Below are 16,121 nucleotides of genomic sequence, written 5' to 3' on the forward strand. Positions count from 1 at the left end.
CTCGTAGGAGACGGTGGCGTAGCTCACATACGCGTGTATCGGTGCATATACTATAGTGCGTGCATACAGTTATTGTAGGATCTCTAGTAACAACTGTAAATGAGCGGTTCGCGATATGTTGATCATTGTAGATATGTGGAGTTGTAATCGGTTAATTTAAATGTAACAAATGTTTGACTTCTTTTTCTACTTAGAATATTGATCTCATGGTCGTTGACGCAAAGCGAGATTTATTTCGCGAAAATAGCTTTTTCGAGACGCTGAAAAGATTCTAGGTTAGAATTTTATTTTTCTAGTTAACTTTAATCTATCGAATGTATTTCAATCAATACTCTTTTAATCTTAATATTATTTTTATTTTTATATATAGATTTTTTTACTCTTTTTTTACATTGTAGGTATAAAAAGTATTAATTATGGAACGTGGAAAGACTGGGATTGGTAGAGCAGTAAAAAATAAAATTGCTCAACATCCTTCCGATTTATATGCGCTAGGATCAAAGAGTTCGCGAAATGATAACTCTGATTCGAAAAATCGAGCGATATTCATTGAAAAATCGGGCGTTATTCATTCTAAGCCAAGTGGCAGTTCTACAGCTGTTGGTAAGTAATGAATTGCTCAAATCCATACTTTTTTAACTACAAGTTGTTGTTAAATAATTGTCACAAATTGTTATGTAGTTAACGATCGGAAGAAAGAAGCTCCTTCTGGATCATCTTTTATGTATGTTCCACAAAAAAAACCAAAGTTAACTCATGTCACTCCCCATCAAAGACAAACTTCTAGTGCAGAAGCATGGGAAGTTTTAGTTATTGACACTGATCCAGCAGATTTTGTACCTATGGCACTTGAGGCTAATGACAATGATGAAGGTGATAAAGTTATTGGAATAATATGTGGTGCTATTAAAACATTGAAGAATCTAAAATGGAAACCTGATACATTACTTTACATGGGCTTGTTGTATCTGGCAAAAATTCGCCCATCTATTTTCTCAAATGATTGTATTTTACATGCACTGTCATCTCTTCTAAGAAAGGATCAGAATAATCAAAATAGCTATAAAAATAAAACAAGTCCATTGGTGCCAGTACTTGCTGCAAATCTTCTAATGAAAGGTTTTCATGATAAAAGAAATTGGCCAGAAGTATTTGTAAAGGTTTGATCATTATTTGATATTTTTATTTTACTTATTACATAATTTTCCGATTTTAATTAATTTTTATTATTATTATTTTTATAGTTATATGTTGAAGATGCTCTTGGAGAGCGTGTATGGGTTGACCATGAAGAATGTAAAGGCTTTGTTGATAATATATTAACAGGTTTTAACACGAGGCATCCACCCAAATCTGTGTTACAACCAGAATTTCCGGTATTAATGCAAAGGGATTGTCCCAGCCCATCTACAGTGGATGATGAAGATCCGGCAGCATCAACAGCATTATTGTCTGGAGATAAGGAAAAAATAGAATTTCCAGTGGGTCCGCGATACGCGCATTGCGTGGAGAATATAGAATCGATAGTATTGGAAGCTGTAAAAGAGCAACTAAACAGACGTCAGGCTGAGACTATAACGAGAAATTTTTTAAAACTGCTCTCCTCGGCATGCGGTTTTGTTGAAATTAGAAACATTGCTGTTCCAAGGCTAGAAGTATGGCTACACAATCCTAAATTAATGAGACCTGCGCAAGAATTGCTTATTTATATTTGCTACAATTGCACATCCCATACTCAAAGAGATGTCGAAGTTATAAGCCAGTTGGTTAAGATGAGATTAAAAACAAAGGCTGTGATTAATTTATACTTGAACGGCGTTAAAGAATTGATCGGATTACATCCCGAAAATTTAGCTACCATATTGAAACATACGATTTATAATGAATTATCGAATGCGCGCAACCCGAATAATATGCCCATGTTGGGTATAATGTTTCAAACTTTACCCGAGCAAGCGGCAAAATTGCTCGCGGAAATTTTTCAAGATTTATTGATGAATCGGGAAGATTATTTAAGACCATTACGCGCATTGCTCAGAGAAATTGTACGCGTATGTCGGTACGATATCAATCTCATCGTTTTTGTTCGAACGTTAATGTCTGACCGATCAGACGTATTTCAACAGTTATTGACTTTCGAATTTAAAGACCGAATGTTTATATCGATAGTGGACTTACTGTGTCTGTGTATGCTTCTAGCGATAAGTCCGCAGGTGAAGGAAGCGGGAACGCTATCGCAACGTGCAGATAAAAAAGATATGACTTTGCTACATCAATTTCAAAATCTTGTAGCCACAATACAGCACGAAACTGTGCTATGGCTACAGAATTCGGCACAGCAAGTATACGGTGTCGGACGAAATGAATTACTAAATGCAATGCATAAAATATTGCTCTTGGAATCTCCCGAGCTATATTATAAATTAGATAACTGGCCACCGGAATCAGACAGAGTATTTTACATACGACTTGTATCTGACGTTCCTCTGTTGCAAAGTACGTTATGGAGATTGCTAATGATCGGTTTTTCGAAGGTAAGCTCTTTATTTTGTGTGAAACGATTTTGTTTAAATTGATTATTTTATTTGGTATTATTTTATTTTTTATTTAATTTATTGGTATTATTTTATTTCTTATTTATTTTATTGGTATTATTTTATTTTTTATTTATAGGAGAACGTCATTACGCATTCAGAAACGTTGGATTTGGCTGATCAATTGATACGACGAGCAGCGATCAATTCGACTGAGAGTTTCCCGATGCTACAAATCGACAAAATGGAAATAATAGAATTTATTTTTAATCTTAGTATTTATCAACCACCTGGAACGATAAATATACCTGCTGGGTAAGTTTATACGTATATATTGTATGTATCTCTTGTAACTACGATACACGTTCGTTTTGTAGATATGTACCACCAACATTGGCGATAGCTAATCTCTACTGGAAAGGATGGATAATGTTATTAATTTTAGCTGCTCATAATCCGTCCACTATTGGTGCATTAGGATGGAGACGATATCCTATATTGAGGACATTGATGGAAATGTGTATTACAAAGTAAATTATTTTCTTAATATTATTCTCTTAATATTATTAAATTAATATTATTATTAAATTATTCTCTTAATATTATTAAATATTAAAATTATTCTCTTAAATATTATTAAATTTATATATATAAAATTATATAAAAAAATTATTATTAAACAATAATTATTAAACAATAATTATTAAAAATTATATTTTTAAAGTGTTATATGACTAATTTTATGTGTTTAATAAAATGTTTATTATGCAGCCATTTTTCGTACCCACCGCCAACTATGGCCTTACCGGAAGTTATCGAACAAGAACGTGCGAAGGAAATACAGGTTGAAGTTATCGAGAAACAAGAAATATTGGAATATGAGTCGCACTTGGCTGCAGCATCAACTAGAATTCAGCTATCCGAGCAAAATAGTTTTCTGTTGTCGCAGTTAATTACCATGGAACCAACGGGAATTGCTAGAAGACCGCCACCGGCTGTGCTCGAGCAGATACAATCGTTAAATACGTCTCACAGACTTGGTCATTTACTTTGTCGATCACGAAAGCCAGATTTTCTGTTGGATATTATTCAGAGACAACAACAAAGTGCGTCGCAAAGCATGCCTTGGTTGGCAGATTTAGTTCAAAATAGCGAAGGTTCTCTGAGTCAATTACCAGTACAATGTCTTTGCGAATATTTATTATCGACTAGTCCGCAGACAGTCGAGAAACAACCCAGACAGCAGCAGTTATTGGCTCATCTTCAGACACTGTTAACTGATCGGAATCAAGATCAGCAGCACGCTTATGAGGTTTTAGAGTATTTCTTGAGAAGATTAAGCAGTCAGCAGAGTAGCAGCCGCGTTCAAGCAATCACTGGACTTAAGATGGTTCTGGATTCGATACCTCTCGAAGATGATAGTATGGATGTAGATGGAGAAAATGAAAAGTATGTTTTTAAACGTATATCGATAACAGAATCTATAATATTTAATATATTTAATATAAATATATATAATTTAATTTAAATTAAATTTAAATTAAATTAAATATATTATTTAATATAAATATATATATAAATAATATATAAAATATAATATATTTAATATAATTTTTTATTTTATTTTAGAGAGACCTGGCTTTTACGAAAATTGCCATCTATACCTCACTTTTTATCAGTACGTTCGTTGGTTTCTACAGCACTACGCAGTGCTTGTCAAGTTGAAAACAGTCCAGATCTTGTACATACTTACATATCGTATCTGGCTGTGCATACTGCCGATGACGATCTGCCTGATTTAACCGATTTAGCTAACGAAATTTCTCAGTTGGTCGTTGAACGTAGTACAATTATCGCGGCTATTCTGCCTCAGTCTGAAAGTGATAATCAGCAAGCGAAACAAACTCTGCACTCTTTTATGGCAATTTTCTGTAATTATCTTGAGAAAGCTCGATCGCCTAGAGGGGAAGGTTACCAATGGTCTGAGAGCCAAGATCAGATTTTAGTTCAATGGAGCAACGGCGAGGAATGTACCATGCACATTTTAGTGGTGCACGCTATGATTATACTTTTGACATACGATACGTCTGAAGACGATCCGCTGTTCAATAATTTGTTGGAAACATGGTTTCCTTTAATAGATCAACCAAAAGCTTTTCTCGTGGATACCAGTGAGGAAGCGTTGCTTATACCTGATTGGCTGAAATTACGAATGATTAGAAGTAATGTGCCCCGTTTAGTCGACGCAGCTTTAAAAGATCTCGAACCGCAGCAATTGGTGCTTTTTATTCAAAGTTTTGGGATACCAGTATCGTCAATGAGCAAGTTGCTTCACACCCTCGATACCGGTGTTCAGATTGATCCAAGCTCGGTTGGCGAAGCGGTTTTAGATAAGACATATATGGCACAACTGGTTGAGGTGCAACATCGAAGAGGTGCCACAGGTGGATTAGTATTTGTTCAGGTATTGCAATTGCACGAGCCGCAATTACCGGACGAGAACACTGTATCGATTGGAAGGTTGCAGCAGCCGTTACCGGTTAGTGCTACGGTACAAAAGCAATCCGTCATACAATGTTCTGTAAAAACCGATGTGCCTCATTTAATAAACCGTCTCTTTATCGAGAATATTCCGATGAATCAGAAAATGGATGCATATAGGCGTTTGCACAAAACTTTGGCAAAAGATCTGCAGAAATCATGTGCGAAAGAAAGCGGCGCAGTAGTGCTGGCGATAAAACATATGTGCAGTGTTCTCAGTTCTATGCAAGTCAAACAGTTTTTGGCTTCGCTTGTGCACATGCCACAATTTTCTTGCACATTGATGCGCGTAATGTTAGTACCGCTTAAGAGACCATCAACGTCGAAACATGTAATCGAATTAGCACGCAATATGTGTCTGGATCTGATATCTTTAATCGGCGATGTAAAAGCACCAGTTCTGTCGATTTTACGAGATTTCGCTAACGTACAGATGACAAAAACATTACAACGCGCGGAGTTAATGTTAATGCAGAATCGTGATGAGAGTCCTGGTTCAATATTGGAGAGCACAGATCCTGTAAATTTGGAAGCCGTGGGCCGAAAACTGTTGGATCTTTGTCTGAAGCAGCAGAAAAACGACGATTTAGTTGAAGCTATGGCGAGATTATTGGTCAGCGATAGTAACGAAGGCGCGTTAAAACCTCGCACAGGTTTACTGATCGATTGGTTAGCTTCTGTTGAGCCCGAGTTAATCGGTACGTGCCCGAATCTTCAAATGAAACTGCTATTTGGTAAGGCGAAAGTACACATTAACATTGACAAGAACGTCGTGAGCTCGCATTCTTGTAGACCTTACTTGTTAACACTCTTGACGCACAGAGCAAGTTGGACCACTCTGTATAAATGCGTCGGTCACTTGTTAGACAAATGTGATGATGGGTGAGTAAAGCAGAATTTTTTTTTTACTTTAATTAATTTTTTTTAATTTAAGTACTTTAATTAATTTTTTTTTTAATTTAATTACTTTAATTAATTTTTTAATTTAATTATTTTAATTAATTAATAAATACATATATTACTCATATTTATACTTGCAAATATATTTGTATAGATACGATCCTACTGCTGTTCTGGATTTTTTGTGGGCCTTGACATGCAATCCTAAGCTGTGGCAGGGCCGAGACAAGTTTACACCAAAGCATTATGTTCCTGAAAATATTCTACTATTAGACGAGCGACAATTGCTTAATTTAGTCGCATATTTGGTGTCTGAAGCTGTTATTATTTGTGAAATGCAGAATAGAAATGCTGCTTTAGCGAGAATGGATATTAGACTCGATCTATTGTTACACTGTATATCCACTGAAGACAGTCTGATTTCTAATGTGGTTAATTATTTAGCAGAACGTATGATGGATAATATTAAGTACGGATTATATTATCGTGTATATTTTATAACACATTAAATTTTTTAATACGTTTTAACGTATGTGAGTAAATGATTATATTTAATTTTCAGCACAGACTCAGCGGATATGGCTCATCAGTTTCTGTTACACATGTATATGAAAATTCCAAAAGTCATTTGTTATCTTGATACTTTCCAAGCGAGAAAGTTTGTTAATGGTTCGAAGATAACCGATTGGACAGGCTCAGTGCTCGACTGCATGAGCCATTCTTTATTGACGGCTTTAGCGGCGACTCCGAGACAAAAATCGTGGACTTCCAAGTCTCAGGAATTCGAACTTTGTGCGAGAAAAATGGCCGCAGTACATCCTATATTGGTGTTACGACAATTACCAATGTTAGCATCCTCTTTAATGGGAAGATATTACCTTGATTATGGTCAGTTTAGATCTGGCCATCATTTGAATCTGTTTACGCAAGTTATGGGACTGTTAGAACTATTACAACCTCATTTATTTAACAAGCAACATGAAACTGCACTGGAAAAAACTTTAGAAAATTACTTCCAATGTTTTCAGGTATCGTAATTTATTTCGAATACTATTTATAACGATACAAGCATAGTATCGTTGAATAATAGATTTGAGATTAAAATGTTTTAATATATTTATGAAATAATTATATTTGCAGAATTATGCGCCTGCAAAAGATCTCATTCCCTTGTTGAATAGATTTATATCATTATTACAATCGTACATATCATATGATCCACAACGAGCATTAAAATATCTTCAAAAATACGTGCATATTTTTCAGTAAGTTATATTTTTTATATATATTTGAATATTTTCAATCTGATAGCAGACGTTTAATTATATAATTTACACGTATGTATACAGTGAGTTACAGAGAAGTTACTTTAATGTACCCGCTTTGAGGACACTTATATCAGGGATACCGATACCGAGAGAAGATGTAGATGACATTTTGATCACAATAACTCCTACTCTACATCCCTTAGAACCCCCAACTCCGCAACATTGGCAATCGTTATTAGCTACACTTACTAAGCTACATGGTGAAGGTACAAAAAACAGGTTTATTTAAAAAAAATTTATTAAAATTATAAAATTATTTAGTATTAAAATTGTATTCTATTTTTTTTACAGATGTATTAAGTGCGCTTCAAGAGATCGATCATCTAACGTTGCGAAAACCATCAGCTTTAGAATCTATAACGGACAATATAGCCGAGTTACTTGTATCACCTCAGGGCAATATCAGAACGCTTGCTCACAATTTACTCGCTAGAGCACTCAAGTACCGTCCCGCGTCAAATGCGAATATACTGTCTGCTTTTCAAAGATGCTTAGACAGTCACAGAGCAGATGTTCTTATGTCAGCTTTAGAAAAATTACCGGATATCGTGTTGTGTATGCAAGGTAAAATCTTTTTAAAAATAGGCTTACGTATCTTGATACGATAATAAATTCACAAACTTATATCTTTTTTTTTTTATATTGCAGAACATGCTTTACCATTAATACAAAGAGTGTTCGAATTAGGAGTAAATTCGAACGTCAACACAATACCTTACATCACTAAGACTATTGCTTTGTTAAATACACAGCAAGGTTGTTAATATATTAGTCTATTAATTTTGTAAATATTAAACATAACACTTTTTTACGATTGAAATGGAATGGAAGATATTTAATTTAATTTTTTCCAATAGTTTTAAACTGTAAGAAAGGATCATTTATATTACGAAGTATCAAAATAATTCTTTAAATATAAATTTAAAACAAAAATTGTGTAATACTTTTTTTTTTTAAGAAACATTTATGTAAGTACATGTTTTATACAAAAATATTCTCTTATTAACTATTGTAGTTTAATATAATAATGTGTTCATTGAAAAGCTTCTGGAGGAACGTTATTGACCATATAATCTTTCATAAATGCATTGATCGTCTTTCTTACGTCCCAATTTGAATCTTGAAAATATTTGTAACAATGTCGGACATTCATTTTAGTAATTTCGCGTAAAAATCTAAGTAAACTCTCTTTTTCTGATACACTGAGTACTGTTGGAGTAAATTTAGGTATGGGCTGCTTTATATCGAATTTCATGTCATTTATTGCATTGGCTGGTGCACTGTCAATGGCATACTGATCGTTAACGATGCAATATTTATTATCTCCCTCTTGTTGTACAATAATGAAAGTTCTGTTGAACATCATAGGTGGAATTGATAATCGATATGAAAATATTCCTTGCACAGAGAAGGCGATATAATTATCTTCTTCGTACAACAAATCGATCTGATACGTTTTGAAATTATGTATTGTTTGTGGTTGCCGACGAAGAGCGGTAATTATTTTCTCGGGCCCCAAAAATAAAAATTCGTGATACTTGGCGTAATCGGCAAATTTTAACAAATTTCTGTTCGTAGAAAATTTTTTTATAACCTCTTTACATGCATGATTTGTTATATTACCTACTGTCATGGAATAGAACGCATTTTTATCATACAGACCATTCATAACTATTCTATCTTCCTGGTCATACAATGTAAAAAAGTGCTTGACAAATTGCCTAATCAACGGAATTTTCGATCCAGTACCGAGATAATAATTCTGTACGTTTGGCACAAATTTTTTCTCCATTCCTATAACAACTCCATCTAATACTTGCAAATGTGGAAAGATATTTTTCACAGCCTGTATATATTCCTGTGAAGTGCTATAGTTTGTACAAAGCGGATTTCCATCGAGCCAAAGTTCACTTATCTTAAATTCGCAGAAGTAACGCAAATACTCTACATTCTGAATTAAATTGTGTCTTAAATCTAACTTAGTTAAGTGGTAATTAAAAAATTTATCAAACAGAATGATAGCTGTGAGTTTATTGTATCTTAAACTTAGTTCGCGAACAGGTAACCGTTGCTGAGTTTCGCGAGTGTTTCCCATGATACCTCGTTTGCTACAACGCAGGACTAGCTCAAAAATTTTTGGTATAGAAATGGGGCAGAATATTGAGCCTAGTGCCTTATCATTTTCAAAGTCATCTAAATTAAATATCTTTCTCATTGGTTCATATCTAGTGTGCAAGGCATCTACTATAATATTGCTCGTATTTACTCGCAGCTCCTGTGTGCCGAGAAAACCTAACACGATATCCATGTTCAATTCCTGTCCCCCCGGCATTGTTATGCACAATCCCTGTTTAACAAGATTCTCTATCGCGTTGTTAGCACATTGTGCAAGAAATGTGCTTTTATCTTTGTCCTCGACCGTATACATAATCGGTAATAAAAGAGCTGGCTCACAGGCGGTAATAACGGTGCGTAGAACATCGGTTCGGCTGTACCGTGCGCCCTCGAAGATGATGAACTTGTGCCACAGATCCAAACGAGACGCAAGAGCTATCTCGTGACTGTCGAAGGATGGTTTGATATACGTAATTCGGTGTGGTTCCCATGGTGCTTGGCTTGTTGACGGCGATGTCGGCGATGCCATCATTTATATTACGTATTATATTACGTAGTATATATTGTATATCATCAGGAAAAATAAAGACACCTGCTTACCTTTCCTCTTCGCGGTTTGCCTGATTGACATAATAACGATACAACTGTTTATTAAGTAATAAAAATTAATATAATATTAGGAGCTTTACCTTAATTTATAAATTATCTATATAAAGTTAATCTTTTTTCTCATTTATACGATATCAATTTTAGTTCAGATCATTCAGATTAAACCGATTAAACTCATCTTGTATTATTTAACAAGTTTATATAGGTTAAAATACAATAAAAGCTTGGTAGGTTATATCGATATTATATCCGAGTGTAGATATCGACACCGCAATTTATACCGCCGGCCTAGCTCGAAAGACTTCTCTCTCCTCTCTCTCTTTCTCTCTTAATCGTGTCTGCATTACGTACCTTTGTAGAGTTGACGTATATGGTTAGGAATATTATACAACGAAACACATTTTACAACGTTATTGCAGGAGAAATCTGAGGTAAAAAAAATCAATTTTCTTATCAGCGTTAATATAAACATAAAGTATAAAGTATATATGCATATTTTAAGAATTTATTTTTTTTATGTCAATATATTATATTAATGTGCCTATTGTTATAAGTATCGTATTTAATCATTTGAGTTCAAATTTCATTTTTATTAAATTTTTTTCAGGACGACGCGTTTAATTCTTAATAACAGTTTCTGGCAATTAAAGATGTCAAAGGTATTGGATGAGGAATTAAAGCAAGCCTTCTCAAAATTGCACGAGAAGATGATAGATACCAGGCAAAAACTGAAATTGGCTGATATACAAATCGATAAACTACGCCGGATGAATCAGAGAGCGGAACTTACTACCAAGGAAATTAGTAGTCTCCCTGAGGATACAAGGATGTATGAGTCTGTTGGTCGAATGTTTCTTCTAGATAGCATGAACAATATTAAAAACAATTTGGAAAGTAAAGTAAAAACATCCGACGAAAAGATTAAAACACTCGAGAATAACAAAACGTACCTACAGCGTAGCTTAAAGGAGAGTGAGAATGAGATCAGAGAAATGATCCAGCAGAAACAAAGCAAGGAAACTTCTGGTTGAAGCTCAGTTATAAATCATTATTATGTCTGTCAATGTGAATGTTATTTCGATCATTAATATCCATTTCTCACCGATATATCCTTTGAATTATGACTTGAAATCTGTAAATATACAGTACTATAAAAACTTATCATAGATTACTCTGACACTTGTACTTTGCACATTCATACATTTTTGTAATTGTAACTTTTTTTTTATATACAGTATGTGAAATAAAGTGACATTAATAAATTCAAGATATCGTAAGTTTACTTGTAATTAGTCAAGCTTTTAACACGAGAAAAGAGTGAAGAAGGAGACAATTTGAACTTGGCTAATTGATATTTTCAAAAGTTTAATAATTAAATAAAATAAATATGAAAAAAATTATATCCTGAGAACTTTAGCTCTCGAGAAGTCTCAAAATGCGACGCTACCGTCGCCGAAAGGAGATACTGATGGGTGGGAGCGACCGCAACCGGCAAATCAAGCCAGTCGAAGTAGTGATGGAAGTCATCTGATGGTTTCATTATTTTATTTGTATAAAACGTGCGTTTTACTTTTTGTTGCGCGAGTATAGACAAGTATTGATAATTTCGGAAAAATTTACTACGAACTCTCTCTGTCGCCGATAGCTAATCGAACTTCTGTCTATGAAAATTGATGAAAATTAAACCGGGGTGACTTAACCTTCTTTGTTTAACTTAAAAAAGTGAATTTTTTGGTACAATGTCGACATTAATATTAAGATCTGTTAAATTATTAAATAGAAATTCTTATGTCTCAGCAAATGTCTCAGCAAAGGTAATTAACGTAAAACTCATCACGTAACCAATCTCTTACATGTTATTCTGAAACGTAGATAATGTTTTGCGTAAGCTCGCGTATTATCTTTCGGAAGTTTTAATATACATATATGCATAAAGTGTATATTTTCTTTAAGTTTAATTAATGGTTTTTTTATTTATTTAGGTCAGACACATAAACATATTGAGTACATTACGTCAGCAATCAATTTTTCCGAAGCAACCAAAAAAAAATGTAAAGAAATCTCCAGTAACATGGAAAAGTTTGACAATTTCTGGTATTATCGGTATTGGTTTTATATTATATGTGCGCTACCTTAGACAGGAAAAAGATAAAACCATTGCTGCTGAGAGAAGACAACAATTAGGCAAAGCTAAGATTGGTGGCAGTTTTGAATTAATAAATACAGAAGGAAAGGTAGTGAAGTCTGATGACTTTTTAGGACAATGGGTATTGATATATTTTGGATTCACTCATTGCCCAGATGTATGTCCAGATGAAATTGAAAAGATGACAAATGTAGTAAATACTCTTGGTAAGTGTTTGATTTAATTCTATTATAATTCAAAAGTAGTATTTATTAGAGTATTTTTGCATCTAATTAATTATGTTATTTGTTTTATGCAGAGAAAGAGCACAATTTGAAAATCCAACCAATTTTTATATCAGTGGATCCACAGAGAGATACACCCACTGTTGTTGGCAAATATATCAAGGAATTCTCTGATAAAATTATTGGTCTCACTGGTAATTTAGAGCAAGTTGGAAAGGCATGCAAGGCATACAGAGTTTATTACAGTAACGGCCCTAAGGATCAAGATGATGACTATATTGTCAGTATATTATAAAGAGTAATTTAGTAATTACATAAAATTGTGTCGGCAATTTAGTAATCACTGACGATTTGCTATTTTTTATATTTTATTTTAATTTTTTTATTAATTTATTTTTTTTATTTTAGGTGGATCACACAATTATTATATATTTGATAGATCCAGAAGGTTTGTTCGTTGATTACTATGGACAAACGCATGACGTTGAAAAAATCGTAACTAGCATCCTTGTAAACAAGTTGAAATACGATGAATTGAAGAATAATTCTTCTTGGTTACCATCATTGCCGCTTAAAGGAGTGTTATAAGCGCTACGACATTCCTATGTACAAATAAATTTGAAATCAGTATAGTGCTGTGAGAAATTCGTGTATGTCACACATGTTTATATTGCATATTTACATTTGAAGTATAAATAGATATGTAATATTTATTTTATGATGCATTAAAAGATGTAAGAAAGAAAATAATTGATTTTTTTTGGTCGAAAACCTGGCTACAAAATTAAGACGGTAGTGAAAGATATTTTATTTTCAGCTTTTTACTTTATTCTTTATAAACATTTTAATTTGTACATTAAATTGATTCATGTAAGTTGTACGTCAAATAATTGTATAGATTTTTTTAACACAATTATATACACATTTACATACACATAGTGAGAGAGAGCTTACGAGGTAAAATGTTTAATCGAACGTTTATTTTCAGAACAAAATACGCTCTTATCTTAAAATTGATAACGCTTTTTATGATAGGCGCTATCGATGGTTTCCTTATTCGGAAATTTTAATACATTTATTCTTTTATCTTATATACACATTAATTTTAATTATATGTAATAGCCTTAGGACTAAGATCTGTTGAATAATTTTTAATTATATTGTTAAGTGATTTAAAAAAATAGTGAGTTTTTAATATTAATGATAAATAATTAATAAAAGAAATGAATCGATAATGGTATCCTAAGTTTCTATTCAACCATATGTAAAAAAATAGAGCTTTTATAGTATTTAACTAAAGTACCTGCAAAAGTTTTTTTTTACGTTTACGCGATGCTTGCAGTAAACGTAGTTATAGGATCGCTAATAATAAACTTTTACAATGTGCAACGATACGCCTGTATTGAAGTTTGACAAGCAGTTTTTACTTATTTATACCATAGAGACAGTCACGAACAGCAAAGCTTTCAGCGGCTCGGAATTTTCGTTGAACATTTAGATTCAGGTATAAGTGATAGATAGTATATCGCGTTTCGAAACACCGAGGTACGCTGAAAAGCAGATATGACGACGGCAGCTAGCGAACGTGACTTTAGCGTCGTGTGCGTCGAGCTTTACATGTATATACCGCGCCGGCCGGATTGCCGATGACTGATTTCTCCTCGTTCTCTCATCCCCTGCCTTTGTCGCCTAGGATTACGTACGCTAATCGCTGTCGCCGCAGAAAATGCCATACCCGCCCTTCGGTGTACGCTAACCGCAGCAAACGACATATTTGCTTTTCAGTGTACATCGATGAAAGACCGTCGGAGATTTGCACACTCCAACGAGTCTTGAAATATTAAAATATCGAACGTTGCTGTACATCATCATACACATAAATGTGAATTTAAATCTACAATATAGATATCTGTGACAAACGACAAAGCTAAAAGAAAAAGACTCAGTCTCTCTGATTTGTGAGGTTGCCACGACGTGACGGAGAAAAAAAATAGAGATTTCTTTTTGTATTCTTATCTATCGTTCTCAGCTTCTTTGCGTATTCATAGAATTAGAAATCTCCCTTTTGTTCTTTCTTTCGAAGACAGTGACACGCGCGTTCGTTTAAACGCGCGTCAAATATTCATAAGACAAGCAACATGCGGCTTTTTTTTTTATCGTTGAATGCGGGTATTATCACGGGTGTCCACGATGCTGCTGTAGATTGTGCAACTCGTATGCCAGATGACAACATTCAGAATCACTCCATCGATGCTGATCACGAATTCTGTCGCCGTTCGGGCCTGACGCATCCGACATCTGTCAGAAAAAAAAACAATCGTTGCAAATGACTTAATTGTTTATTCAGACGTACTTTTTAATGCAAATATTACAGATAGTATTACACAATATTAAAATGTAATATCAGTGCACCTATAAGTGAGTTTCTACGAAATATTTTTTTGCTTTATCCGTATCAAATTGAAGATAAATTTGCAAGCGTAAAGCAGAGAAATTTTTATTTCATTTTCTGTTTATATTAATGTTCGATTTTATTTAATTTATTTACACAATTAAGATTTTAACTCTCTACGTTTATTTAAATAGTAACGCTTTCGAGATCGATTATTCTTGTTCGCCTTTCTCGTCTGATACCTATTCCGCGAGGGATGAATGGCGTTTGAGCGTAAAAAAAGTGAGAGAAAGATTTTTTTTTTATCGGAAACTGGATTGTAGGGATTACGGCGTGAACGCGATACTCACGGACAAAACGATAATACTCACCGAGCAAAAGGAGAGCAGTGATTGATCCGTATACTTGCTGCAGAGGGGTGATGTATGTTGAGCGTGATCCTGCGTCGGAGGCTGCGTCGTCGGCTGGCCGTTACCGGCAATTTCTAGGTAGCCTCGGCTGCTTGCTAAACTACCTCCTCTCGTTCTAACATCTGCAAAAGTGTATTGTGAGTTGTGTAGGATACGCAACACTGTGAACTTCTTCACTGTGACGCATTCGAAAGAGAACGGCACCCTTTTGCAGCAACGATATCGACTAAATTCTCTGACTTCGAATTTAGTACCTTTAAGGGCGCCAATCTGTCGCGACGTCTGACTTTTCGTACGGTATATCGCGCTGTTATTTTTAGCTTAGCTATAAAATATTCACATTTTAGAATTTTCAAGGCGTTGGGGAAAATATCGCTCGTGCCACTATAAATGATACGTCGTTCCCTATTAATGTGGCAAATTTTTTAATATAACTTGATTAAATTAAACATCACGATGCTCTTGACTTATCTATTGCTTATATAATTTATCTGAAAGATTATAAAAAACGGTTAAGTCATAAAATTGAATTAAAAAAAAATTGTTTTATGGTTTCTTCGAATTTTTGAGATATAGAAGCTTATTTAAAATATTCTAAAAATATTTGACAGAAAAATTTTTATCAGCGCAACCAGTTTCAGTAATCTACTAGAAGCAAACATTTAGACAGTAAGAACAATTGATCACACTTCAATTAATTTACATTTTTTTTAATAATAAAACTATTAATTCTTTATTTTATGTATCAACAGAAGATTCGATTTTAGAGACAGTAGATTTTATTAAAAACCGTTTAATTTAATCCGAATTTTGTCGAGTCTTAATCTATTAATTAAATTGGAATTAAACTGGTTAAATTAATTAAAGTTTGATCAGCGCTTCAAGACTATATATTTGACAAGAACAAAATGAAAAGATACGA

General features: G+C 33.8%; 5 protein-coding genes across 8 annotated transcripts in view; 3 read left to right on the forward strand and 2 right to left on the reverse strand.

The window, feature by feature from the left end:
* The first annotated feature begins 26 nt into the window (after positions 1-26).
* Positions 27-8,346, forward strand: Ints1 (integrator complex subunit 1). Its single transcript, XM_070661095.1, has 14 exons — positions 27-275; positions 399-603; positions 682-1,160; positions 1,245-2,534; positions 2,674-2,849; positions 2,912-3,064; positions 3,306-3,983; positions 4,164-5,957; positions 6,130-6,444; positions 6,538-7,003; positions 7,116-7,240; positions 7,325-7,509; positions 7,595-7,867; positions 7,952-8,346. The coding sequence occupies exons 2-14, from the start codon at positions 417-419 to the stop codon at positions 8,065-8,067; spliced, it is 6,237 nt and encodes a 2,078-aa protein (XP_070517196.1). The 5' UTR covers positions 27-275; positions 399-416; the 3' UTR covers positions 8,068-8,346.
* LOC139105166 (nuclear RNA export factor 1) lies at positions 7,524-10,255 on the reverse strand. The gene is made up of 2 exons (XM_070661116.1): positions 10,108-10,255; positions 7,524-10,038 (listed from the first exon to the last, which is right to left on the reverse strand). The coding sequence occupies exon 2, from the start codon at positions 9,948-9,950 to the stop codon at positions 8,337-8,339; it is 1,614 nt and encodes a 537-aa protein (XP_070517217.1). The 5' UTR covers positions 9,951-10,038; positions 10,108-10,255; the 3' UTR covers positions 7,524-8,336.
* A 44-nt stretch (positions 10,256-10,299) lies between these two features.
* Pfdn1 (prefoldin 1) lies at positions 10,300-11,294 on the forward strand. The gene is made up of 2 exons (XM_070661155.1): positions 10,300-10,458; positions 10,635-11,294. Exon 2 carries the CDS (start codon positions 10,678-10,680, stop codon positions 11,056-11,058), a length of 381 nt encoding a protein of 126 aa, XP_070517256.1. The 5' UTR covers positions 10,300-10,458; positions 10,635-10,677; the 3' UTR covers positions 11,059-11,294.
* Positions 11,295-11,391: 97 nt separating this feature from the next.
* On the forward strand, positions 11,392-13,157 carry Scox (Synthesis of cytochrome c oxidase). The gene is made up of 4 exons (XM_070661146.1): positions 11,392-11,841; positions 12,010-12,379; positions 12,472-12,677; positions 12,806-13,157. Exons 1-4 carry the CDS (start codon positions 11,767-11,769, stop codon positions 12,983-12,985), a joined length of 831 nt encoding a protein of 276 aa, XP_070517247.1. The 5' UTR covers positions 11,392-11,766; the 3' UTR covers positions 12,986-13,157.
* Positions 13,158-13,355: 198 nt separating this feature from the next.
* Positions 13,356-16,121, reverse strand: part of LOC139105164 (secretin receptor) — a 31,621-nt gene continuing 28,855 nt past the window's right edge. For 3 of the 4 annotated variants that reach the window (XM_070661113.1, XM_070661114.1, XM_070661112.1), the window contains 2 exons: positions 15,161-15,321; positions 13,356-14,695 (listed from right to left, as the gene is read on the reverse strand). In XM_070661113.1, the coding sequence (XP_070517214.1) occupies positions 14,573-14,695; positions 15,161-15,321 (284 nt within the window). In that variant the 3' untranslated portion in view covers positions 13,356-14,572. Of the gene's footprint in view, positions 14,696-15,160; positions 15,322-16,121 lie in introns of those variants that run through there. The other variant, XM_070661115.1, reaches the window with a different exon arrangement.

The sequence above is a fragment of the Cardiocondyla obscurior genome, linkage group LG08 (genome assembly GCF_019399895.1).
Source record: "Cardiocondyla obscurior isolate alpha-2009 linkage group LG08, Cobs3.1, whole genome shotgun sequence".
Classification (NCBI taxonomy): Eukaryota; Metazoa; Arthropoda; class Insecta; order Hymenoptera; family Formicidae; genus Cardiocondyla; species Cardiocondyla obscurior.

Excerpts from the sequence above, each read along its gene's own strand:
- Ints1 (XM_070661095.1), top strand. The coding sequence starts at position 417 with ATGGAACGTGGAAAGACTGGGATTGGTAGAGCAGTAAAAAATAAAATT. Across the intron at positions 1,161-1,244 it reads GGCCAGAAGTATTTGTAAAG|TTATATGTTGAAGATGCTCT; the intron begins GTTTGATCATTA and ends TTATTTTTATAG. Across the intron at positions 5,958-6,129 it reads TTAGACAAATGTGATGATGG|ATACGATCCTACTGCTGTTC; the intron begins GTGAGTAAAGCA and ends ATATTTGTATAG.
- LOC139105166 (XM_070661116.1), bottom strand. The coding sequence starts at position 9,950 with ATGATGGCATCGCCGACATCGCCGTCAACAAGCCAAGCACCATGGGAA.
- Pfdn1 (XM_070661155.1), top strand. The coding sequence starts at position 10,678 with ATGTCAAAGGTATTGGATGAGGAATTAAAGCAAGCCTTCTCAAAATTG.
- Scox (XM_070661146.1), top strand. The coding sequence starts at position 11,767 with ATGTCGACATTAATATTAAGATCTGTTAAATTATTAAATAGAAATTCT. Across the intron at positions 12,380-12,471 it reads AAATGTAGTAAATACTCTTG|AGAAAGAGCACAATTTGAAA; the intron begins GTAAGTGTTTGA and ends TGTTTTATGCAG. Across the intron at positions 12,678-12,805 it reads ATCAAGATGATGACTATATT|GTGGATCACACAATTATTAT; the intron begins GTCAGTATATTA and ends TTTTTATTTTAG.